At 41.3% G+C, this 26,964-nt stretch overlaps 1 protein-coding gene across 1 annotated transcript; it reads right to left on the reverse strand.

Annotated features, from left to right (window-relative positions):
* ARGLU1 (arginine and glutamate rich 1) lies at positions 1–26,944 on the reverse strand. The gene is made up of 4 exons (XM_086328638.1): positions 26,365–26,944; positions 17,147–17,372; positions 14,771–14,854; positions 1–848 (listed from the first exon to the last, which is right to left on the reverse strand). Exons 1-4 carry the CDS (start codon positions 26,709–26,711, stop codon positions 684–686), a joined length of 822 nt encoding a protein of 273 aa, XP_086184764.1. The 5' UTR covers positions 26,712–26,944; the 3' UTR covers positions 1–683.
* Between the last annotated feature and the right edge of the window lie 20 nt (positions 26,945–26,964).

Below are 26,964 nucleotides of genomic sequence, written 5' to 3' on the forward strand. Positions count from 1 at the left end.
TGAATTTAAGACTTTACTTTATTCAGCAAAATCATTTATTTACACAGTGGGGAATGCTGGTTTGATTCTGTCAATGAAATAAAAACAAGGTGAACAGAGACAATACTGAATTGTGTATGTATTTTGTACCAGAGGTGACCAACTGTTTCCTTACCTGTGTCAGGAACACCAAGAGCAACGGTATCACGAGACACTGGTTAACAATACACCACAAAGGTCCAGTGACGCCCTGGGCTTCCAATGCAATCACCAACTTTTTCTTTTTTTATAAATATATAAAAAAACAAAAAGTCAGCAAAACCAGCATTATGATGTAGTAAACAGAGTGTAACTCTAAAGTCAGTGGGTCAGTAAAAACCTTATCAGACCATCCGTAGTTTACAAAGTGATCTGTTCTTCCTCAGACCACTAACAGAGTCCAACAGGTGAAAAATAGATCGCTTTTTAGAAGGTAACAATGATCTGATAAGGATCTGACTTATGGACGTTAAGAGGGGGTTGGGAGGTGGGCGGGCAGGGGGAGGGGAGGGAAGTGTAGAGCATAGCCCCTATTAAAACAAGCTAACTTTCCAGATTTTCCAAATTAAAAAAACAAAAAACAAACAAAAAAAAAACCACTTCAACATGAAGCTACCATACAAAGTTTTTCCATATTTCTTCGTAAAAAGTTCAGAGTTCGCAGTCTAATCCTGGGTTTTTAACGAGAAGGACAGTTTCGGCCTGGACTTCCCCTTGCCCAGGATAATTTTTTGTTCTTCTTTTTGTTGACGCTGTCGCTCTTGTTCTAGTTTCATCCTTTCCTCATGAATCTTTCTTTGTTCTTCAACAATTCTCAACTGTTCTTCAGCCTGTAAGTTAAAAGTAAAAAATTAGAATCTTTTATTTGTAATATTCTGACAAATTAATCAAAAGCGGTATACAAAAGTTTATGTTTAAAAAAATCTTGCCTAAGATGACATAGAAGGTATCAGGGAAAAACACTGAGGAAGTCGAAAAGAACTCCTTATAAGTTATTCCAACATTTTCCGATATTGTTTTTTGTGAAAAATATATGAACATATTGTTAGGAAAGCACGTGAACATTGTGAAGATCAAAAGAAGTTTCTATAATCATGCCTTGAGCTCAGTATACATTTTGTCCTATTACCTATTTTTATCTATCATTTTAGTAACCAGACTAACAAACTGTCAATTACGAATCGAGGCATGAATTCTAAAGAGTATTCTATCTACCAATTTAACTAAATTTGTAATCAGAAAGGCATACAAAAATCCTCAATGGTGCTACATTATACTGTCATATTGACAACCAAAAAATAATAAACTTTTTTCTGGAGAGAAAAACAAACCTTTCTGACTTGGCTGACTATAAAACGCTAATTTCAATCAGTTCAGTTCAGTCGCTCAGTCATGTCTGACTCCTTGCAACCCCATGGACTGCAGCATCCAAGGCTTCCCTGTCCTTTAACTTCCGGAGCTTGCTCAAACTCATGTCCATCAAGTCAGTGATGCCATCCAACCATCTCATCCTCTGTTGTCCCCTTCTCCTGCCTTCAATCTTTCCCAGCATCAGGGTCTTTTTCAATGAGTCAGTTCTTCGAATCAGGTAGCCCAAGTATTGGGAGTTTCAGCTTCAGTATCAGTCCTTCCAATGAATATTCAGGACTGATTTCCTTTAGGATGAACTGGTATGATCTCCTTGCAGTCCAATTTCAAGAAAATTTACCAGAAGGTTTATCTTTAACCTGAAGGTGTACCTCCTGGGTTGGGAAGATCCCCTAGAGAAGGGATAGGCTACCCACTCCAGTATTCTTGGGCTTCCCTGGCTAATTTCAATAGACACCAATAAAATTAATTCCTGCAATAACTTCAACTCCTTCAGTCTCAAGCAACCAACTTTCTGTGTTCTCTACAGATTTCCTCTCTGCACCAAGAAAATTCAGGCCATTCTCACTAGCTCTTTCCTCTTCAAGTCGCTCTTCTCTCCAAAGATACCATGTCCACTTCCTTAAACTCTCAACTAGGTGCAATTCCACTCCACTCTCCCCCAGGGGACATCAGGCAGTATGTGGTGGTGACTTGAGCCATCCCAACTGAGGGTGGCTGCTGGCATCTCGTGGGGAGAGAACAGACTGCCAAACACCCAAAGCACAGGACAGCCCCCACAACAAACAACTCACTCCAAAGTTTAACAGTGCCAAGGTTTAGACCACCTGCTCTAACCCTTGACTTCTGAATCTCAGTTATTACTGAGTTGTCCTCTTCTCCCTATTTGACCTTGATCGTAAAATATTCACTGCATCATCTGAATGGCTTTTTATTTCCAAAGTCAAAAATTCATTGCTTTCATCTCCATTATTCTCCTGTAATTGCTTTCTAGATGGTCGGGGCATGGCACACGCAGCTGAATCAAGGTGTAGTAAAGACTCTCAGGGTGCATGCCTGTGCTTCGGAAACTTTCACCAATACAGACATCCCTAAAGTTCTAACTCGGCCTTAAGGAAAGCATATTAGAAAGAACCCTGGGGATTGAAGGATTTTATATCACAACCTCAACAACCCACTTGAGAAATTTATGAAAAGCACTTTGGCACTAATCTACCCCAAACTACATTTTCACAGCACTTTTATATCCAGCAATTTCATTTTCTACTAGTTTTATTCTATAAATATACTTGCATACATGCAAAATTGAACAAATTTATTGCAACACGGTTTGTAAAAGACTGGAAAAACCCTATAAAAGAAAATACTGCGTAACTGTTAAACCCAGAATTATGTGATACTACCTAATCAAAAAAATCAAACAAGCTTTAAACAGCAACTTCCTTCACAGACAGAAAAAACTATTTCGACTGTACTCAAATTAACTTCAGATTTGAGTGAAGAAAAAGCAAAGGTTCATTTTCATTAAGTCTACAAATACAGGAGATGACAGTGTCTGTGTAGTGGGGGAGCATTATGAAACTGGGATGACTCTAACAAGTGCTATGCCCAGTGCTAGCGAGGCCCGGGGCCCGCTGCCGGCACCTGACGATGAACGAGTCTCAGAACCTGAAGCGCCTTTCCCGCCTCTATGCACACACACTCGTAGTTTGTTTATTATGGCTTTAAACTAAGCATATTTTGGGGCAAAAAAAAGAGATGGATTTTCAGCAAACTTATGGTAATCATTTCATAAGTCAAATGTTTAGGCTATACACTAATCTATACAGTGCTGTATGTCAATTATATCTCAACAAAACTGTAAGAAAAAAATAAAAAGTAACAAAACAGACATTTTCAAATAAAATGGTACAGAAATAAGTGTCTTTGTGTAAAGAACATGTATTCCAAAATGTGGCCTGAAATAAGTTTTTTAACAATTTTAATATATTAGGGAAGGCTCCCTATTTGTAAAACACTCAAAGATTTTGTAAAACGGAAGAATTTGACATGCATAAAAGTTGGTTTTTAAGATTCAGTACTTCAATAATCTTGGGGAAATTCTTAATTATTTTTGACCCTTATATATAAAGAATGACTCTAATAGCAATGATAATAACTATGAAATGATCACAGAGTAATTATATCATAGGGTAATTACAAGATGAAATAAGGTAATTATGAGAGTGTACTGTAAAGTACAATACTTTATAAATGCTAGAAATTATCCTTTAAGCCAAACAAAAAATATGAGGCCTAAGTACAGTGACCAAAGAAAAACCATTATTTTAGCTCTAAAATAAGAAAACTATGTTGAACTGATAAAATTACAAAGTCCTTTTCAACTGCAAGTTAATTAGTATGTTGGTAAATTGATAAACCTTGACAATAAAGTAAACTTTATATTAAAAAAGGCTAGTTGAGAAAAACCAGTCTTCTCTCATTTTAACTCAGTGCCTTTCAAGAGATGGAAACCTGACTGGGCATCAGTGTGTGTGGTGGGACTCCACAGCCGCCTGGAAAGGTATTCCTCTAAGGCCCTGCAGCCCTCTCAGCTAACTGACCTGCTGCTCTGTCTCTCATGATCCCGTTTGCAAGCAAGTATGCATTTTATTCCTCTCCCATCTTTGTTTCCAATGTGCACACAAGAAACCATTCTTCCAAATGAGAGGCAGACACACACAGGCGTGTTCGTACCGATGGACAGCACCAAGTTCTCTTACACCATGGAGGCCGAAGAGAAAGGTCAACACTGATGATGTAAGCCAGCCTTCCTGGCCACTGCACCCAGGGCCCTGCTTGGTCTCAAAAAGGTTTTCAACTCTCACCCCATTCAAAAGAACTGCTAAGATGAAATACACAAAAGCAGCATATACTGCTGTAATACAAGGGTCTACCTAGCCCCTCTCCCAGGATCTTTTGTCTCCCTGTCCCTCTTTACCCAGAGGTTCTATTACCTTTGTAAAAATTAACGCTTTTCTAAACGTTCTCCTTACCCTGTCTACGATTTTGGATCAAGGTTCTTAGCAGCAGTTTCTTCAGCAAATAGCGATACTGAAAACCATCACTCTCTACTTGGAATACATATGAATTTTTATGAAATATGTATCAGGAATGATGGGAAAAAATAAAAAAATATTACAATTAGGAATCATGCCCCTAACGTGGAAATGTGAATTTCTGCATTTTAACCTTCCAAAGCATATGTTTCACTCTGCCATTTTGCAAATTTTAACACACCCTTCCCTCTATTAACAAGTATAATACAGGTCCCATTTTAGATAAAAAATGAGTAAAAAGTATTAAAAAGAAAATCTGATGTAATTAGTTTTGACCCTTGGCAAACTATTTTATGTTATTCATGTACAAAGCCAAAAAAAGGGGGGGGGGAGGGTTTGGCTTGAAAAAAGTAATACCCTCTTTCCCCTCAAGGGCCCATGGCAGTTCAGTTATTCTGACAGACACCTTCTGAGGATATATACCATCACGTACCATCAACTACTCTCTACAGAGAAACCGTGACCACCCTCCCTCTAGCCCCCTTTCCCTCCAGTTCAATTCCCCTTTGCTACCTTTATAACAAACATACTTTAGATAACATCTCCTCTCTCTTCATTTTACCTAAAATACAAACAACTGCTTCAAGAACTGTCTGGTAACTGAGCATGGTATGAAACACTGGGTACAGAAATCACTGCCTTCCAGATCTCTGGAGAGACTGCTCGACGTTACTGCCAAGAGAGAGAGCTGACACTTTCAGGATTTTACCATTCATGTCTTAAAATTTCACAAAAAAGAAACTGTACTCTTCTAGATGCACTTCTTTTAATTCTGTGCCCTAAATTCTCTTTTACTCAGTTCTTTTATCTTGTTCAATAAGCATTCCTTTTGTGAAAGCTTTCTTTTAATGCCTGGTGACCCCCGGCTCTTGTCGTGACCACACCAGGCCTTCCTGGTTCCTACTGCAGATTTCCTTCTCTTCTCTCTCCTCTTCTTCCTCCCTCTGCACACCCTCCTCACTCACCAAGTTCAGCTGTTCTCTCTTTACTATTTCTATTTCCACCTTATCAAGTGCCCACCTTTTCATGACCTCAGTGGCTTTCTTGTTTCTATAGCCTCTGTCCTTCACACCACACTGCACAATGTCAATACATTTAATGTTCATAGTTTTTAAAAAACAGTTGCCCAGAATACACCAACATAATTAAATCAGTTTTCTACCTTATCATCTGGGAACAAGCCTCTCAATGCCTGAAAACCCTAACTTGCCCACCATTCCAACTCAAATTAAGATATTTAAATTGACCTGTAAATTTGATGCCATACCATGTTTTCCCATCTCTTAAATTGTATAAACATGTCGTTACCAGTCAACTTACATACACTCAGCTCTATTACAAACGTTCTTTTCTATGTTAGTTTCCGGTAGCCACTGTAACATATTACCACAAACTGGACAGCTTAAAACAACAGAAGTGTATCCAGCAGGCAGTTATCACTGCAGCAGAATCAAGGTGCTGACATTCTAGGGCCACATTCCTTCCGCCAGGATCTTCCCGTCTCTGTTCTGACTCCATACCACTGTCTCATCTGCTTGGAAGTCTGAAACCCTTCTGCCACGGTGTCTTCTCTCTCTCAGTCCATGTTGGCAGCGCTTCTGCTGATCTCCCAGGCACATGTGGCCATGAGCCAACAGGCTCTTCCACGGGTCCTTCTTGGATAATCTCATCTACTCCTGGCTTCTGCTAAAATGGCTGAGGTAACCTGTGAGTCACACGCCTAACCTTTTTCCCATTATCAAGATGTCCAGTCATACCTTTGGCCTTCTTTCTAGCACAAACATCAAGTTCTCATCTAGTTTACTTCCTGGTTCTTTGCTCAATTTCTCTCTTCTTGCATTTTTCATAAATTATGAGAAGAAACAAGACTGCACTTTACTTAGAATTGAAGATCATCATGATGTAAGTTCTACCTCTCGCACAATTGTAGGATACAATCCAGCTAGGTTTCTCCCACTGTATAATAAGGAATTCCTTGCCTCCAGTTTCATTAACATGTTATTCGTTTTCTTCCCACCCCTAACCAGCAGGGCCCAGAGGCACTTTAGCAAGTCCATATTCCTACCTAGAGTCTCTCAAAAGCAGTCCAGGCATTTTCTATCATGTGCCTCAAAATTCTTCCAGCCTCTATCCACTGTCCAATTCCAAAAATATGCCCACATTTTTAGGTAACAAGTTAGCACAAACTAGGTAGGCTCAAAACAACACAAAGTTCATCTGAGGGCTGGAAATCCAAAATCAGCATCGCTGGGCCCATACCAAGGTGTCGGCAGGCTGTGCTCCCTCGGGAAGGCCTAGGGGAGTCCACTGTGAGCTTCTTCCCGGTCCTGTGTGCCGCGAGGACGACTTCTTCCATTCTGACCACATCACTCTTGTCTTCAAGGCTAGTATCTTTCAACTTCTCTCTTCTTGCCATCTTCTGTGTGTTCTGTGGTAAAACCTCTTCTAGCTTCCTCTTGAAAGGATACATGTGAAGGCATTCAGTTCAGTTCAGTCGCTCAGTCGTGTCTGACTCTTTGTGACACCATGGATTGCAGCACACCAGGCCTCCTTGTCTATCACCAACTCTCAGAGTTTACTCAAACTCACATCCATGGAGTTGGTGATGAGTTGGTGAATGTCTGAAGGCATTCAGGGCATAGTAATAATTCAGGATAGACTTTCCACCCCAAGACCTGAACTTATATCTGTAAAACTCTTAATCTGTCATATAAGGTAACATTCTCAAGTTTTGGGGATTAGAACATGGATATCTTTTTTTAGGGGGCTGGAGGCTATTTTTCAGTCTACTACACTAACATTAAAAAGCGCTTTTGGTTCAAGATGGCAGAGTAGAAGGACATGCACTCATCTCCTGTGAGAGCAACAAAACTTTAACGAGCTGTAGAACCACCACTGGAACCCACCAAAAAAGACACCCCACGTCCAAAGAAAAAGACGCTGCAGTGACCCACATCCAAAGACAAAGACGCTGCAGTGAGATGGTAGGAGGTGCACAATCACGATGAAATCAAACCCCATACTTGCCAGGTGGGTGATCCACAGACTGGAGAATAATAATACCAAAACAGATCTCCCACTGTTGTGAAGGTTCTGAACACCACATCAGGCTTGCCAGCCTGGGATCCAACAAAGGGACTGGGGATCCCCAGGGAATCTGGCCTTGAGAGCCAACAGGATTTGATCATAGACCTCCCAGGAGACTGAGGGAAACAGAGACTCCAGTCTTAGCACAAACAAAGTTTTGCACACACCAAGACCTAGAGAAGAGGAGCAGTGACCCCACAGGAGACTGAACCAAACCTACTTGCTAGTGCTGGAGGGCCTCCTGGGGAAGCTGGGTCGCAGGGGCTCACCGCAGGGACAGGGGCACTAGAGGGTCCCCTGTAGCGTAAACCCTCGGGGAGTTTGCCACTAACCCTACCATAGAGCCCTGGAGACCCCAGGGTTGGGTTACCTCAGACCAAACAACTACTAGAGATGGAGTGTGACCCACTCCCCCCTCCATCCCTGCCCCAGGCCCAGCAGCAGATAATCAGATTAAAGCTTTCCTGAGCAAGGCCCTGCCCACCAGAGCAAGGCCCAATTTTTCCCAGCACCTGTTCCTCCCATCAGGAAGCTTACACAAGCCCCTTAGCTTCCTCCATCAGAAGGCAGCCAGAAGCAGCCAGAAGAAGCAGTCTCATAGCAGCTAAAACAAAAACCATATTACAGAAAGTTAATCATGATGACAGAGCAGAAAGTTATGTCCCAGATGAAGGGACAAGATAAAATCCCAGAAAAACAACTAATGAAGTGGTGATAGGCAACCTTCCAGAAAAAGAATTCAGAATGATGATAGTGAAGATGACCCAGGATCTCAGAAAAAGCATGGAGGCAAATATTGAGAAGATGCAAGAAACGTTTACCAAAGACCTACAAGAACTAAAGAACAAAGAGGGATGAATAATACACTAGAAAGAATTAACATCAGAATAACTGAGGCAGAAGAACGGACAAAGGGAGGACAGAATATAGAAAAAAGAATGAAAACAAATGAAGACAGACTACAAGACCTCTGGACAACCTGAGGACAATTAAACGCACCAACATTTGCATTACAAGGGTCCCAGAAGGAGACGGAAGAGAGAAAGCATTTAAGAAAATATTTGAAGAAATAATAGCTAAAAACTTCCTGAACATGGGAAAGGAAATAGTCAACCAAGTCCAGGAAGCACAGAGAGTCCAAGGAAAGATAAACTCAAGGAGGTGTCTCACACCCAGACACATAGTGATCAAACTGACAAAAATTAAAGAGAGATAAAATATTAGAAGCAACAAGGGAAAAACGACAAATAACATACAAGGGAACTCCCATCAGGCTATCAGCTGATTTCTCAACAGAAACTCTACAAGCCAGAGGGAATGGCATGTAAATGGGATACATTTAAAGTGATGAAAGGGAAGAACCTACAACCAAAAATACTCAACCCTGCAAGACTCTCATTCAGATTTGATGCAGAAATCGAAAGCTTTCCAGACAAGCAAAAGTTAAGAGAATTCAGCACCACCAAACTAGCTTTGCAACAAATGCTAAAGGAACTTCTCCAGGCAGGAAACACAAGAGAAGGGAAAGACCCACAGAAAATAAACCCAAAACAATTAAGAAAATGGTAATAGGATCACATATATCAATAACTACCTTAAATGTAAACAGATTACACGCACCAACCAAAAGACACTGACTGACTGGGGGGATGAAGACATGTGCATCCACACACTTCCACTTACAACATCACTCTGCTTGACACCCCCAAATTGTATGTAATTATTTTATACTGTTAAGTTAAGCATCTTTCCATTATGGCTTGTAACTGTAATTATCTTTTTTTTTTTTGGGGGGGGGGGTCTGGCTATTGATTGTGAAAACTGATAAAACATTTTTACTACTGTGATTATGTAACTATTAGTCAATACCACTGTTATCACGATTGGTCAACAGAAAAATAATCAAACTTTGTATCATCAAAACTAGGATTTAATAGAAAAACCTGTAAATACTTTTTAAAATCCACATGCATATCAGAATTATCTTGAAATTCTTTTGAAAAATACAAATGCTCAGGTATTGCCTTTTTCTCCAGAGCTCCAGGTATGTTTCCAATGAGCAGCCATGTTTAAACAACTGGACTATATGATTATCTTTTACTTTTATCTAGTTTGTTTCATTTTTTCTATTTCATATTCAGCACTCCCATTTCATTTAGTTTATGTTCTCCAATTTCTCCATCTCTCTTCTTTTGTGTTTTCAAGCCTTTACAAGTATAGTTTAAAAGCTTTTGTATACATACATAGTATGCAAATATATATTTTAGAAAACTTGAGTTTTTGCCTAAAAAATTATGACACTGTTATTCCTCTTGTCTTAGTATGAATAGAAAGCTAGATTTCTAATTAAAAAATAGATGTGCAACAAGCAACAAAGATTTACTATACAGCATAGGGAACTACAGTCAATATAATAACCTATAATGGAAAATAATTTCAAAAATAATGTATGTGTCTAACTGAAGCGCCCTGCTGTGCACCTGCAACACTGAAAGTCATCTGTATTCAACAACATGTGTACACATGCTTTAAAAAAGTGCTTTCTTGCATCTTTCTAAAAACTTTTTACAGTCTCTCCTAACTGCAAAGTAAGATCTAGTTTAATTCAAACTAAGAATACGGATATATTTCATATATGGTAAACAATGGTACTATTTTTTAAATCTCTCAAACTGGTGAGATACCAATTGTCATGTAGCACAATGAACATGGGAAATCTCACTATGCGATAAGGGAAAAGGGGGAAAACTATTCAACGTTAAAGAGAGGAAATATATGATAGATCTACAATTTCATGGAACTATTTGAGGGTCATTTTTCCTACTGATATAACCGCCTAGAACATTTTATTCCATGCCAATACCTATCACCTTAATTTAGTTTGTTCCCCTTTCTGAATAAGTAAGATTCATATACATTTCAGAACAGTATCTGGGCTCTTCCCAGACACATCACTAAAAAACTGTGCAAAGAAGACCTTCACACAGTTTTTAAGTATTAACACTGAAGAAAATTAAAATTCTCCATCTCATCATGCTAACAGCCTTGCAAATGTTTGATGCTATCTGTACACTGCCAATACTAACCTGGTGTGCCAAAAAGCCAAGCCAAGTCAATTCACATTTAGATTAATTTTCATTTGATTTTATAAAGCAAACGTGTATGTCCATTAATATTTTGTCTCCTTATGAACAGATAAAATCAAGTATCTTGATAACTTGGAATTGAAATAAGCAAAAATTACTCTTGGTCTAGACCACTTAACATGATTGTCACATATGAGAGCCCAGCACTTGGCTCATGTTTCTTATTACAGACATTACTGGGATCTATCTCTGTAGTTTCGTCAAGAGGACCTACTTAAATGTTAGTCTAAGTGTGGCCTAAGTTTACTTTCTTTACTAGTTACTCTTTTGGGATCACAACGGTGACATGTATTACTTGTAGAAACTGGAGAAAAGTATAAAACCACTTACAAGCCTACCAATCTGAGATATCTATTCTCAGCACTTTGGCGTATTTTTCTATTAAATGTGCAAATGTACGTTTCAAATTAGGAAAATCATGGTATGTATGCAAGTTTTGTATTTAGCTACTTTCCCTGTATTACAGAGTTCTATCCCTGGGTCGGGAAGATCCCTGGAGAAGGGAATGGCAACCCACTCCAGTACGTTTGCCTGGAGAAGCCCATGGACAGAGGAGCCTGGTAGGATACAGTTCATAAGCAACTGAACTGAAAATGGTCATGCCCATTTCCACTCCCAGGACAGCGCTCTGCACAAAGGGTCCCTGTGACCACATCCCTGCCAGCACTGGGCACTGACAGGAGGAAAAGATCTTCAAACGTGGCATGTAGTATCAGAGAAAAAGCAAAGAGAGGGCCATTTCTTTGCTTCCCTACTAAGGAGAGGTTTTATTTTCAGGAATCTATGACAGCTACTCTCCCATTACTTACCACACAGCTTGCTACACACAAAGTGGTCTTACTACCACAACTGCTACTGCTCTTCCCGTCCCCCAACTCCTGCTGTTTCTCCATCTCTACTTCCCTCCAGGCCTTTGCACTACATTTCATTTCCTCACACTCTGGTCCTCATTCTAACTGTCCATCAGGGTCCAGATCAGAGGTCTCTCTTCCAGGAAGGTTCTCAGGGTGATATGTCAGTTGTCTCACATAATTCATACTCCTTACCAAGCAGTTGCATATTATTAGTTGACTTTTCTTGGAACTGTGCTTGTCTCCACAATTAATACATTAAAGTCTTTAAGAGACTTGACTCCTTTTTATCTCCATATTGTTCTTTATACATTATATCTATCATTTTAACAAGATTTTCAATATATTCCATGTAGAATTCCCTAGTAATGTCTGACTCTTTGTGACCCCATGGACTGTAGTCTGCCAGCCTCCTCTAACCCTGGGATTTCCCAGGCAAGAATACTGAGTGAGTTGCCATTTCCTTCTCCAGGGAATCTTCCTGACCCAGGGATTGAACCTGTATATCCTGCATTAGCAGGCGAGTTCCTTACCACTGAGCCACCAGGTAAGTCCATTTCTTGGTAAATATGTATAAAGATTAAAGAACTGCACTCAAAATTCAGAGGAAGAGGAGAGAAAACAAAAATTAAAGAAACTGCAATGTATGTTTTGCAAAATATACATTCTGTCTCCCTACACAAAGGATACTGTAACTTTCCCTGCAAGGAAATGTTCACCAAGAGAACCGAATAAAAATTAATCTTTTCCAATATGAACAGTAACTTATACTTGCAACTTTACTGAACCTAACCAAGAAGCAAATGGACTAATTATGTCCAAATTCTTACCAACTTTTAAATTCTAGCTTCTTTCCCTGTACGATACCTTTCTTTTCACCCAAGTTTCACTGGCAACATGCAGTTAACAGTAGCGTCACTGCACCATCTGTTAATACTGCCCCGGAGCAGCTGGTCTAAGTACGGTCCAGGGACCAAAGACGGTGCAAACTGTCACTGACCCACAAAAGAGAAGCCAGGAAGCATTTCAGCAACTCCTACAGCACTCTGATCTCAGTTTTCTAATAACGCATCCTAACTGTGTTCTGCAAAAGTAGGGGTCTGAGGCAAACCAAGACAAAAACAAAATCTGGCCAGTTTTACTACCACTTGAGAAGCTGCTCCAGAGTATGTTTGCTCATCTTTTCCCAGTGATGACAAACAGAAGGCTCTAAATTTAAGGTTCGTGTGGGTACACTCTTAGAGGAACACCGGAGGCGGAGGTGTCCCTAGGCACCCAGACAGCCCGGGTCAGGAGGGATCAGGACTGCAGCAGCATATACCCAGTTCAAGAGTCACCATCCAGCGTTTCAGGCCATCCACAACCCAAACCCCTTTACTATCCAATCTCTTACACCATGTTCTGAAAGGAATCCCACCTCACCTGCTGGGTAATTTGGCTTCAGTGTTTCAACCCAAACTACACTGCTCCTGTCTTCTACAAATATCCATGCCTTACAAACCAGACTGCGTGTACCATTCAAAGCTCAACTTGCAAAACTAAAATTAAGAGGCACACTTCCAACTTATACTCTCTATTTGTACTGAGATTTCCTTATGTGGAATTATTAAAAAAAAAAATTATCACATACTTATTGATCAGCATACAGTGATATATCTTACTATGACTTCTCATCCACTTCACATTCATGGTGCCTCTTCTACCTAAGCAGATATTAATGTCTCTTCCTTGGTAAAGCAGAAGTGAGTCTTTCCTTTTCCTTGTGGCTTTCACTTTAACCAGGACAATGATATTAAATAAGAGTCCTTATGTCAAGCTCAGTAAGTTGTTCAGAATATTTCGAGTTTGGCTCTTATGTGGGGTACATTATCTTGTAAAAGATCATGCTCTAGAACCAACTGCTGGTGGTTTACCTTTCACATTCTTATTCATTATAAACAAGTATTTGCAGTCTTCCCTCATTCCCCCGACCTGGCCATAAGGATCCAGCTCTAACTGCCTTGTCCCACTCTTCGGCCCCATGAACTGCAGCATTCCAGGCTTCCTTGTCCTTCTGTATCTCTGAGTTTGAGTCTGCTCAAACTCAAATTGCTTAGACACTCCCAGATCTTTTTCTGTGCCTTTAGAAACACAGTCACAGAATTTGTTTTTTCTAAACCACTTAAATGGAACCTACATCTTGCTTCCCCCCCAGTCTACAGTGTAACTTAGTGGCAACTGTTTTCCCATGGCTATATTATTCACAACCATTTCTAACTACGCAAAACTTGTCTACAATCAAAAGTCCCTCTTGGGCCATGTTTTCATTCCTGGGCAGGAACTACCACTAACGCTCATTCATCGTTAAGTACATGTTCCTCTATCTTTGATTTATATTCTTACTTTGAAGTAGAATTCCTATATGCCATCTGTATAAGAAAGTTTTCCCTTATAATGTCTGACTATCTTTTTTTGTTTTTGATTTATTTATATCTATACTCCTTTAATTCTAGCTTTCTTTTTCATCATACTGAGTATGCTTCAAAATATATTCACACTTTTAAGTGGGAAAATCCTACTACAACAAAAACTTTATCTACTTTTAAATGCTAGTATATGCTACAAACACAAAAAACTGGAGTACTAAAATACAGAATGGAAACGAAAAACAGAAGTGATGTGTATTAGCTTTTCTATTGAAAAAATTTACTTTGGTATTCTTATGTTGACTTTACTGAAATGTAAAAATTGTATCTCCTTTCATATGCCTATTTCACAATGCCATTATTTAAGTCTCTGTTCTTTGTTAGATTATAAACTTGAAAAACACAAAACACTTTCTAACCTGGTACACTTTATCAAATACTGTCTACTTATTTTGTCTAGTAATTGATAACAGCAACTTATGCCAAGTGAAATATTGCATATTATTGGGTGTAAATACCTTCAGACTTTTGGTTTTGTGTTTTAGGTAGAGAAGAAATGTGAATGAGGTTAGGATAGAAAAAAATTAGGGACAGTTCAATTTCCCCTAGAAAATCTGTTCTAAACCACTGTGAATCCTGGAATTTTCTCCAGACTAACCAGAATTTCTGGCTTGCCCCAAAGAGATTCCTCTAGAGGTAGTAGCCAAAATCTAGTGAACTATTCCTACTCCTGCATCAAATTCCTTACAACAGTCCTGAGAGCTCTGAACTGGTTTTCATGTTTGCTTTATACATACCAGTTTGGCTTGTGCTTCTGCAATTTTTCGGTTATTCTCTTCTAGTATTCGCTCCAGCTCCTCACGTTTTGCACGTTCTTCCTCCTAAAGGGGAGGACATGTTAAGATGTTAGAAAGATAAAATGTTTTTTTTTTTTTAATTGATAAATACTTACTAATCTTCCTCTGAACTTTTTTGATCTGACTTAACAGGGCAGCTGTATAGCTACCTTCTGTCTGACAAATGATAAACTGTGCAGCCACTAACATTTGTTTCTAGCACTAAATTTCAATCATCCCTCCCAGTCCAAACAGCAACCGACTACACCCTCCCTAATGACAGTTTCCTGGCAGTTACTACTAATACTTTAACATCACACAAATCAACAAGGACAACTACAAAACTGGATAGTATTTACCAAATTAAAAAATAATATATAAAAGATAAATAAAGTGAATATTTGTCTCACCAATTATGTATACCTACGTATTCTTTACCTATACTCCTTTAATCAGCATTAAAAGTTGAATATTTACTGTCTTGTCCAGTGTCCTGCAGAGTGTGCTCCTCGGCTGCCATACGCGCCAGCTTCCTCTTTAAAATGATTTGTACTGTTAGCTTGGCAAAACCTGCATCAGCAGCTCAACCATTTATAAAGAAACAACATACAAGGAAGGCTGAGCTGAGGAATGCAGATGTTTATGGTAAGAAGGAACAAAAAATGTAATTCATCATTCCTAAGGCAAACAATTAATAAGAAAAATACATTTACTGTTAGTGAAAAATACAAATGGTAATCCATACTTCATGGAACTAAGGGCTTCTTCCATGGGGAAAATGGACTTAACATTCAGAATTGTTGACAATTTCTAAAGGCAGCTTATCTTGTCATCTACAATCTGAACTGAAAATCAGGAATCCAGGGGGTGCATGGTCAGGAAATAAAATTCTGTAATTTATTTTTTCTTGGAGAATTTAATGAGATTTTATAATGCAAACTATATGAAGACTGCTTGATGGTTTGGGCAGTGTTGAGATCACAGCATACATATTCAAATGATTTTAATATTTGGGAAGACTGTCAGGAGGGTTGTGTCCGTGTAAAAAAAAAATTTGTTAATATGAAACAAAAAGCAAACGAAGAGGAAAAAAATCTTCCTATGATTAATAACTCGCTACAAGACAGCACCATTACTCCAAAAGTATCTTCGTCATGAAAAGCACTAATCAAAATTTCATATACTCAATTGCAGAGGCTGTGACATCCACTAAATATAGACATGTATATCTAGTTAAAGACAGCACGAGGGAAAATGCATTTGAAAAACTATGCTTACTGGAAAACAAAGATTTAATATAAGGTCAACTTTTCCACAATAATGTCAAGATTAAAAATGACGATCAATCACATTATTTTGAATAAAACATTGAAGTTCAACAAAATAGAACTACGGGTTTTCCTATGGCACACATCAATGGAATTCAGTTATTATGCAACTATGTTGAGGGACACTCAGTGCTGTAAAGTAATTTGCCTCGACTGTTTCAGTGACTTTCAGCAAGTTTTAGGATCCTGGAGTAATCAGTGCAAACAAGCCATAAAGCTTCAGTAGCAAATTACTGTCTCACAGAAAGACATTTTCAACTTCTGCTCCAGCTGCTGATAAAACAAATCGTGTGTTTAGCTTGACTCCAGACAAGGACAACCTGTTCCTTCATAACTCTCTAGAGGAAAAAAGGAGTTGTTAGTAGATACTAAAAAAGTGGATGAATATCTGGACATTTTTCCTAAAAAGATCCTTGAAACACATTAGGAAAATGGAGGGCCTTATGATCAGAATGCTAGAATTAGTCCATTGTGTTGAAGCAGGATTTGGGGTAGGGGGCAAGGAATAAAAGAAGGAAAAAAAGAAGAGCAAGAAAACCTATTTATCAAAAGCAGGTGCTGTCACTCAACGTTAGGCCCTGCTCTTTTTAATCTGACTGAAGGCAAAAAGCCTCTCACAGTCTAGGCAGTAAGAGTGATGAACAGAAAAGAAGAACACATAACCACAGGTGGATTATTAACCTTTTCCCTTTACCACTCCCTGTCTCCCCCCACCCTCCCAAAGAAAAATGTAAGTCCTGCAGCCATGGCAAAAGTTTCAAACACTTCTCAAATATGTAAGCCAGTTTCATTCAATCAAAAAGTATCCTTGGATAGTTTTATGGAAATAACTTTTAAGTATCAGTCAGCACATCTGAATAGGCTAAAAAATTAACTTTCACAGCAATGTTAAGTTTAGACGAGAAAGGAATGAGTCTGTATTCCATCTCTTTCTGAACTGAGCAGGAGGCACCCGACACTGAAAGTTTTGCCATGGACTGTCTCTACTTTCCCAACGACCGAGCGTTACCTCTCTGGCTTTTTGTGCTGCAAGCTCAGCTTGTCTCTGTCGCTCGAGTTCTTCGAGCAACTGCTTTTCCATGATGCGCTTGGCCTCCTCCACCCTTCGGAGAACTTCTCGCTCGATTTCATCCTTCCTTTTCTCCAATTCTTCCTCTACCCTTTTGGCCACCAGTTCTTCCACTCTTCGTGCTGTTTCTTCCTCGATGAGTTTTTCTTCTATTTCCTGCTGCCGACTAGCAAACAAAGTGGGAAAAATGGTTTTGATAATATAGTAAACGAAGAGTTGAAATAGAACTAGTTCTAAGTCTGTAAAACAGAGTCCGATTATATATTTCCATGATTTTACAACTCATTCTCATGTAACATACAAGGAAAAGATAAATACCAAGAGGTCAAGTGATACCAAAATTCAAATAAATATAACATCATGGTTTTTTCTTCTGTCACTTTCTAAAGTAAATACAAAAAGACTAGTATATACAAAGAGCTTAATGCCTTAGCTTTAGGAACCGCAGAGTAAATCTGAAACAGGAAATCTACTTAAACTATCAGCTTTATAATGAAAGGACAAGCTATTAAATATATGATTTGCTCATCTGCCAATCCATTTAATCTAAGCCATGAATTACAGAAAAGTTAGGAGAAACTTATGTAGCAAGCAATTCAATTGATTCCTCCTCCCCCACTACAAGCAAGGTAAGAATAAATACAGATCCAAAGAAATTCACAGTGCGAAAGCAATAGTACTTCAGCTTTTAGACAAAACACAGATTTATTTAGCTTCACAACTCTTCCCTTTAATGAACCTGTTCTTTCTTTTGTTAACTGTCAATTCAAAGCTCTACCAAATATGGGGAGTGCTAGTCACTCAGTTGTGTCTCTTTGCAACCGCATGGACTGTAGCCCACCAGGCTCCTCTGTCCATGGAATTCTCCAGGTAAGAATACTGGAGTGGGTTGCCATTTCCTTCTCCAGATATGGGGAAGTGGATGAAATGCATTTGTATCATCACTTCTACTAAAAAGTTCAATGCACCATGATATTGCTGAATTATTCTAATCCCATTTAGATAATATATATGAACTTATTTACTCAAGGCGAAATTCGGTGCTGAAGATATTGACATTTATCAAGGCACCATGGTGGAAACCTCGCACTATACAAGTCATCTCCAATATGACAGCCACTAGTCACATGCATCCAGTCTGAACTGAAGATTAGTAAAAAGAAAAAAATAAAGATACAGAATATATTAAAATTAACTTCACTAGTTTCTTTTTAATCTGACTCACATTACATTTCTATTCAACAGCATTATTTGAGACAATCTGTGCTGAAATGAATGCAAGACTCTGAAAGTATACCTAAATACTAAGAGGTCAATCTATTAATGCTTCAACTTTCTCACAACCACAAAATTAAACAAAATCTGTAAACTTTCTATCTTTTGATGACTCATATGTATGTATGAAGTCATTCAATTTATCTATCAAGACTTTATAGTTTCTAAGTGACCTTTAAATATCCTAATCCACTTCAAGTCAACTATTTTGGGGGTGATTCAATTTCCACTAAGGTGCTTTCATTCTTAACTCCTGTTATTTATTCAGTGATACCATACTAACACCAGCATATCTTACATTCCGATTCATATCTGTTTCTGCATTTATAATCTCTACGTATTTCTGCCAGGGAGATAGGAGCTTCTTGAGAAAGCATAATTTGTTAGGTTTCAGATATCTGAAATAACCATTCTGAAGATTCTGTTGCTTGCCTCTTAACTATCTCTTCCCAACATTACATTATTGGTGATTATAATTGGAGGGGAAAACATGAAAGCCTAACATGTACTCTAACTATGCTCCTTTTCCTTTTTTAAGTTTCAATAAAATATCGTATTAAGGCAGTTCCAATAAGCCTTCATCTACAGCAGCTCAGTAAAATAGAACAGGTATTTACCTCAGCACTAAAATTGAGTGACCAGAATATCTAAAGGAAATCAGGCAGTGACTTCAATACAAATTAAAACTACATTTCAAATATAACCATGTTGTTTCTCTACTTCATCCAAAGAGAAAGACAAACATGAAAAGAAACAAGCAAGGCTAACAATTGCTGAACCTGTATGAAGTATGAGGATTACAGTACTCCATTTTGGTAAACTGGAAAGCTTTCCTAACACCAAGTTTTAAAAGTACACACATAACCTGTACACGTTCTTTTGTTAGTTGGTTCTTGTAAAATTAATAAATGTGTAAGTCTAGAAGAAATTTCATTTAAAAATTTCAAAAATGGTACAACTCAACTCTTAAAAGGACACTATAAGCCAAGTTCCAATTAAAAACTTTCCACACAAAGTAGTAAAGAGGGAAAAGAATGGGATAAGGCTTTGAGTTAGGTTATCAGCAGAAAAGCTGCCTAATTAACTAAGGAGTTTGGTAAAGATGGAAGAGATCTGACATATATTTAGTGTTTCTGACAAGCAAACAGTCCCTAAATGACAGCAATACAGCACAATGGCTGATGGGGCCACATTTCCACAGATTTGGTCAGTAAGTACTAAATGAGCCTAAACAAATTCAGTGTTATTACTTACAGCAAAAGCCACACCAGCATGGTATCAGCTCCCTGGGTCTCTGCTCCCACTGATGGCCACCAAACCAGAGGGGCCAGGTGACATGCCACACATGGTGACAAGCAGTGTAGGCAAGAGGCAGCTGCGGCTAAGGAGTCAACTCTGTAACTACAGCTCAGCAGTTTCACAGTCTCGAGGGGAGGGCAAGCAGAAACTGCCAAGCTTAACTGAAACCAGGAGATGGGAAATGGCCCAGTGGACTTTCTCACAAGGCTGCTTATCTCTCTCTGTTCCTGGAGGAACAGGCACCCCCACTCCGGACTGTAATTAGGCCTTGCTGCTGTGCCCGGTCAGGAGACAGGCAAGGTCAGGGCACCAGTGCAGAGCTGCCCCCTACAAGGATTATCAATGATATAATCACTGTTATTCTTGGTAAGGTTAGAACTGCTATTTCAGCAATCAGAAAAAAGTAATCAATCTCTAGATCCAGCTCTGAAAAAGTTAAAAGCCCAACACTGTTTTAATTCCCCTCCCTCCACACACGTGCATCCAGAAACTCAATGACACAAGCACAGGGGATTAAGCACCTGAGAGACAGGACAAGCCTCTAGGAACCACCCACTGTACACTAGGTGCTGTGCTAGAAGCCACAGCCTGGACTTCCGACTGTGACTCTGGATCCCTTTACTCCACCGTTCTTTTGTCTGGATCCCTTTCTTTGTCTGTCTTCCCACAAAAGCAAAGATATATAGTATAAAACTGAATAAAACCTAATACAACATAACATTGCTGTACCACTCAGCTGAAGGAGGGTGGGATGGGTGGATAGCTCTTAAAAAAAATTGAGTTCATTTTTACTGATGACAAATTTATTATCATAATCACTGATAAGGCAGCTATTAGGCTGACTTTCAAAAGAGGCACTGAAACTTTCTCAGGAAAAGAAAAAAAACAACAACCCAATTTCATCACTAGTATCTTATGAAACATATCACTGTAATTACTGCATACCCATTCGTTAAACTTTGGTCATAGGAGTGTCATTCTTGATATTCTTTTCTTTAATTTTTTCCTCAAAGTCCTCTGCTAAATTCATCCCCTTGTTAAGAACCTGACACTGATGAAAGGGGTGAATCAAAACCAAGTTTTCTCCATTGTCTCAGGTCTTTTAAAAACACTGATCACAATCAACCTTAAAACGGCAACCACTAGAACAAACAGCAAAGGCCCAGCAACACAGCACCATTAATTCGAGTGGGACTTTGCACAGAGTATCACGCAATATTATTTTAAGTCTTTAAAATGTACAAACTCAGTGCAAGGAGCTTAATTCTAGGAACTGCTTCATAATATTAGCAAACAGTATTTACTCAGTACTGACTACTCTGCCCAAAGCTTTATACACCATATCATCATGTACATCTCTGATGGGCTCTGAGGCAAAGCAGGTGGCTGAGGGGTGGCCCTCAACCTAGCTGCTCCACAGGCAATGACCTACTCTGCATGATTTCCCCAGACAAATGTGGACAGCACAGGTATGCACAAAAACTTGGCTACAAAATACTTTAAAAATTGGTAAAATTCTTTTCAACATCAGCCTGATCTTTCTCCCTAAAGTTCTTCTCAAAGCCCTATCCTCCCTGATATGCAGTTCCAACACACTGAATTTGCTCTCACAATAAGCTCCCAAGTATTCTCAGAATCTATCTAAGACCCCAGTTCACTTCAGATACTCTCATTTAGAAGGCGCTCAAAGTCATGCAGTTGAACACTAGTTACTACGCCACTACTATCCTGATTTGTTGCAAGCCATTTTTAGTCACTCTTTCCCCAACAGTTATTACAACAGGCATAAAGCATCTCAAAATAAAACATGAAAATAAGGGTGCAGAAGCAGAGAGAGAGCGCAACACTGAATGACTGGGACATGAGGAGATCTTTCCAACTGAATTATCAACCTCAAAATTGAGAAAAAGAATTTAATTTTAAGGTCTGCCTTTTATTGTATTAAAATTATGACTTACAAGGTCACTTCTTAAATTCACCAGGTTCAATCTGGTTGCATGTATGCAACTTACAAACAACATTATTGAGTCTTACTGCATACATGACAAATACCACCTAGGTACCCCAAATGCACTATTTCTAACCTTCACAATAAACATGAGAGCTATCTCCATTTTACAGATAAGAAATCAAGCTCCAAGGTAGGTAGTTTATTCAAGGTCTCAGAAGTGTAAATGGCAAAACAGCCTGGTTTCCAATCTTACTGAGACTTTCTAATCGCTAAAGCCCAATCAATTTTAATTTTGCTGTCTCTCTCCACCCCACACTGGACCTCTCACCAGAAGGTACACTCGACAGTGTATCTTCCACTCCTTCTTCACTCACTGCCTGACCACGCACTTTCCTTCTGTCCAATGGTAATCACAGACATCCCTGTGACCCCCGCTCTTCCCCACACTCTCCCTGGGTCATTCTATCTAGGATCAAAGGTTCTCAGGTTTCAGTCCCCCACTATCAAGCTTGGATAAACTCACTATATTCAAAATCTAGTGCCTACATTGGAAGTGCCAAGTGGAAACTCCCTTTATTTCTCCCCCTCCACCATGCACCAGGCTTCTGACATTTTACCTGAGTCTGACCCACAGTGTCATGACTTAAACATCTGGTAGCTGAGGTGCAATGGCCACAACAGAGGCAAGAATATGCTTTACTTCCCTTATGTTTCACATGAAATTTTATTTGCTCTAAATGTTTCTTAAATCTGTCCCTTTTGTCCATTTCAACAACTGCTCCTTCACTACTCCTATGTGTATTTACTGTAATTTATCCTACACAGCAGTTGATCTGTTTAAAAACAAATCAACAACCCCACACCATTTGCCTGCTTTAAACCCTTCTGGTTTCTATGACAAAATTCAAGCTCAGTAATTCAGCCTACAAGACCCTTCCCATGATTCCCAGCCTAAATCTACCTTTCCAGTCACTCCATGACTTTCGTACTTACAGAATTTCAAGTCCATATTCATATCTTTACTCCACATTAAGACCATCTGCACCTCTCCCTTTATTCTGGCAGGGGTGGGGGGACTCCCTCCCTGGGTGCCCACGTATCCTATGGCAAGCCTGACAGTCTCCTATCTTTATCTGCCACTCATTCCTCAAGAGAACTAAGGTGTTGAGCTGTCTAGGATGCCTCCTTTTCACAGTCACATCACTATCATGGAATTTACCACACTGTATTATAACCTACCTACCCACCTATACATCTTCAAGCTAGACTGAGATCCTGGACGGTCAATCATCTTTCAGAATAACAGCTCTTGGCATAAGGCATGAAAGTGAAGTTTCTCAGTCATGTCTGACTCTTTGCAACCCCATGGACTGTAGCCTACCAGGCTCCTCTGTCCATGGGATTTTCCAGGTAATAGTCCTGGAGTAGACTGCCATTTCCTTCTCCAGGGGATCCTGGAGGGCCAATCAATCTTTCAGAATAACAGCTCTTGGCATAGTGCTTGGCACTTCTCAAATGTTCCATAAGTATTAGATGAACAAGCTAACCAACACAATTTGTAGATAGACAACTACTTCTGCCCATTCCCACGGCTGTGAAACCTAGACCTTTCAATTGTCTCCTCTGCATTAGACCATATTAAGCAGTGCCTACTGCAAGAGACACAGGTTCAATCCCTTGGTCAGGAAGATCCCCTGGAAAAGAGAATGGCTGCTGCTGCTGCTAAGTCACTTCAGTCGTGTCCAACTCTGTGCGACCCCATAGGCGACAGCCCACCAGGCTCCCCCATCCCTTGGGATTCTCCAGGCAAGAACACTGGGGTGGGTTGCCATTTCCTTCTCCAATGCAGGAAAGTGAAAAGTGAAAGTGAAGTCGCTCAGTTGTGTCCGACTCTTACCGACCTCATGGACTGTAGCCCACCAGGCTCCTCCATCCATGGGATTTTCCAGGCAAGAGTACTGGAGTGGGGTGCCATTGCCTTCTCCGAAGGGAATGGCTACCCATCCAGTACTCTTGCCTGGAGAATTTCATGGACAAAGGAGCCGGTGGGCTAGTGTCCATGGGTCACAAAGAGTTGGACATGTCTGAGTGACTAACGGCAGGACACACAGGAATTCAGTTTAAGGTGGATGCTAGTTCTGCCCCCTCCTCCCTTCATACAAGCTAATGGAAGTGTGCCTCCTCTATCAACTTGTAACTACATAACTGCTCTATGTTCTCATTTCATCTCTGGATTTCTTCTCTGTTATTCGTGTTAAGTCTGCTAAATCCTTCTAACTATTCCTCCCATACGTATGTATGGGAGCTTTCTAGTCTTGAGCTTTCTAGCAAATGGCAAACCATTACTCTTTGGAGGTATCCTTTGGTTTCATATGTAAATATTATCTCAGAGATGTCTTAATTTTTTTAAATACTCATACGTTGATAGTTATTTGAGAGCTACATCTTTACAAAACTGGATTCTATGTAATCGAAATTTCCTCTGACACAATTATGGGTACTTGGTGTTCATACAATCACTGACATTTCTAAGGAAAAATGAAAGCATTTCCATGTTTTAAAGGAATGCAGTGAAGGGACTCTTCAGGTAATGCTTCCACGGTAATATTAGTTTTCTATTCCCAGACCTCTTAATGATTTGCTTTTAGAAACAAGCCACACTGCAGAGAAAGTTAAAATCCCTGCACAATCAGTATACAAGAAAAACTTGGCTCGGGAAAATTCAACATTCAGTAATTGTCTTGCCTCACGGGCACGTTCGAAACATGCATTCAAGAGCTATGGAAGATGGCTGGTTAAACAGGTAGAGTCAGCAAGTCGAATTCTCGGTGGGAAAGAACACCCAAAGCATCAGAGCACCATAGTCTTGAACCAAAACAGAACCCTATACTTTAAAACCAAAATTTCATGATTAGACCGTATTATCCCAAGCCATTTCATTAGCTTGGGACTATGTGAAGAAAGCTGAGTGTGGGACAATTGATGCTTTTGAACTGTGGTGTTGGAGAAGACTCTTGAGAGTCCCTTGGACTGCAAGGAGATCCAACCAGTCCATTCTGAAGGAGATCAGTCCTGGATGTTCTTTGGAAGGAATGATGCTAAAGCTGAAACCCCAGTACTTTGGCCACCTCATGCGAAGAGTTGACTCATTGGAAAAGACTCTGATGCTGGGGAGGGATTTCGGGCAGAAGAAGGGGAGGACAGAGGATGAGATGGCTGGATGGCATCACTGACTCGATGGATTTGAGTTTGAGTGAACTCCAGGAGTTGATGATGGACAGGGAGGCCTGGCGTGCTGCGATTCATGAGGTCGCAAAGAGTCGGACACAACTGAGCGACTGAACTGAACTGAACTGATGTGCACCTAGTCTTAGATCAAAAGAGAACTCGAGAGGTGCCTCTTCTACATGGGATGAATGCAAAAGTAAAAGCAAATCTGTCTTCTCAACAGCAAGTACACCACAAGGGGAAACAATAGGCTTGCACCAAAGTGTGCTACAGAGAACTATACAGCAAAATGAATAAACAGTACAATTGCCTGGTGGCTCAGAATTCGCCTGCAATGTGGGAGACCTGGGTTCGATCCTGGGTCGGGAAGATCCCCTGGAGGAGGGGATGGCAACCCACTCCAGTATTCTTGCCTGGAGAATCCCCATGGACAGAGGAGCCGGGCAGGCTACAGTCCACGGGGTCTCAGAATCGGACACGACTGAGCGACTAAGCACAGCACAGCAAAAGGAGGGAGTCAGCTTTGCTCGGGATGGTGGTTACACAAGTGAATACACGCGTCAAGATCCATCTTACTATACACTTAAGCTTCGTGTGTTTTGCTTTTTACACCTCAAAAAAAAAAGGAGGCTCAAGAAGGGAGAAGCGACCACGACATCACTCAACAGGAGGAACACACGGAAGTTCAACGCCTGGTTTTGGAGTGTTTTTCTTTACCCCGAGAATTCGGGTCCTACGTCTCCGACGCGACAGAGGCCCGCATCCCTCGTCAGCCTCGGGGGCCGACACGGCTCCCGGCCCGCTCGGAACTGCACCCCCCACTTCCGGGACTGGCGGCCGCCGCCGCCTCCTCTCGCGCCAAAACGCGATCTCCCCTCCAAGCCCTCCCAGGCTGGTCCCCGCTGTCTTCCTCCCCAACCAACTCGCGGGTAGGTCCTGACCCCCGCTATTCCAGACGCCGAAGCTGCAAGCCCGCGGGGCCCGGTTCCGGCGACTCTTCTAACCTCCTCCACCTCCCCCGACCCAGCCACCGCCTGCCTCCTCGCCGCCCCTCACTCCCGCGTCACCCCAGTGTCCCCGCCACCCCCGCTACCTCTCACCGCCCGTCACCCCCAGTGTCCCCGTCATCCCCCACTGACCCCGTCACCCCCTTCTTGCCCTGCCACCCCCCACTCGCCCGTCAGCCCGTCTCCCCTCACCACTCTCTCCCCCGTCTCCTCTCACCACCCCCCATTGACCCCGTCACCCCCTCTCTCCTCACCAAGCCCCCCACCGGTGCCCCCCGTCACCCCGTCTCCCCTCACAACCCCCTCACCACCTCCCTCTCGCCGTCTCCCCTCACCACCCGTCTCCCCCCGTCCCCCTCACTCCCCTCACCCCCACCATTCCCCGCGCGGAAGCTCACATTTTCCGCTGCCGCTCGAACTCTGCCTTCTTCTCCTCCTCCTCTCGCTTCTGCTTCTCGTCCAGGCTGCTGCGCTTGCTCACCGTGCGCCCGAAGATGTCGATGCGGTCGGGCGGGGACGAGGCGCGCTCCCGGTCCCGCTCGCGCCGGGACACGGCCGTGTTGGTGGAGCGCGAGCGGGACCGCGACTCCCGCCGCCGGTTCCGTTTACTTTCCCGGGACTTAGAGCGCTTCCGCACGCGTTCCTTGTCTCGAGAGCGCGACCGGGACCGGCTCCGCTTCTTGTTGTGCTTGCTGCTCTTGGTGTGCTTGGAGCGGGACGAGCTCCGGCTCCGAGACCGGCCCATCCTTCCGGGCGACGCTGTGACTAACCGCTGGCTTCGGGCCCTGCACGTGCCGGGCTACCCGCGCCTCCGCCTCCGGACGCGGGCCGGCAGGTCTGTCGAGGCCGAGGGAAAGAAAGCTGGTCAGCGAGCTGACTCTCTCGTCTCTCTCTAAGGTCGAGGGCCGCCGCGAAGGCCGCCTCCAACGACAAGGCCGCAACGCCAGGAGTTGCTAAGATGGCAGCTGCGGCCGCACCGGCCGCCCCTCCCACAATGC

Source organism: Bos grunniens, chromosome 12 (assembly GCF_055505025.1).
Source record: "Bos grunniens cultivar Pamir isolate PY7600 chromosome 12, Bosgru_T2T1.0, whole genome shotgun sequence".
In the NCBI taxonomy this organism is placed as follows: Eukaryota; Metazoa; Chordata; class Mammalia; order Artiodactyla; family Bovidae; genus Bos; species Bos grunniens.

Bases quoted from the DNA above. Each gene is read 5' to 3' on its own strand.
- ARGLU1 (XM_086328638.1), bottom strand. From the start codon at position 26,711: ATGGGCCGGTCTCGGAGCCGGAGCTCGTCCCGCTCCAAGCACACCAAG. The intron at 14,855-17,146 runs GTAACGCTCGGT...CCTCCCCTTTAG, and splicing joins CAGCACAAAAAGCCAGAGAG to GAGGAAGAACGTGCAAAACG. The intron at 849-14,770 runs GTATGTATAAAG...TTTAACTTACAG, and splicing joins CAGAAGCACAAGCCAAACTG to GCTGAAGAACAGTTGAGAAT.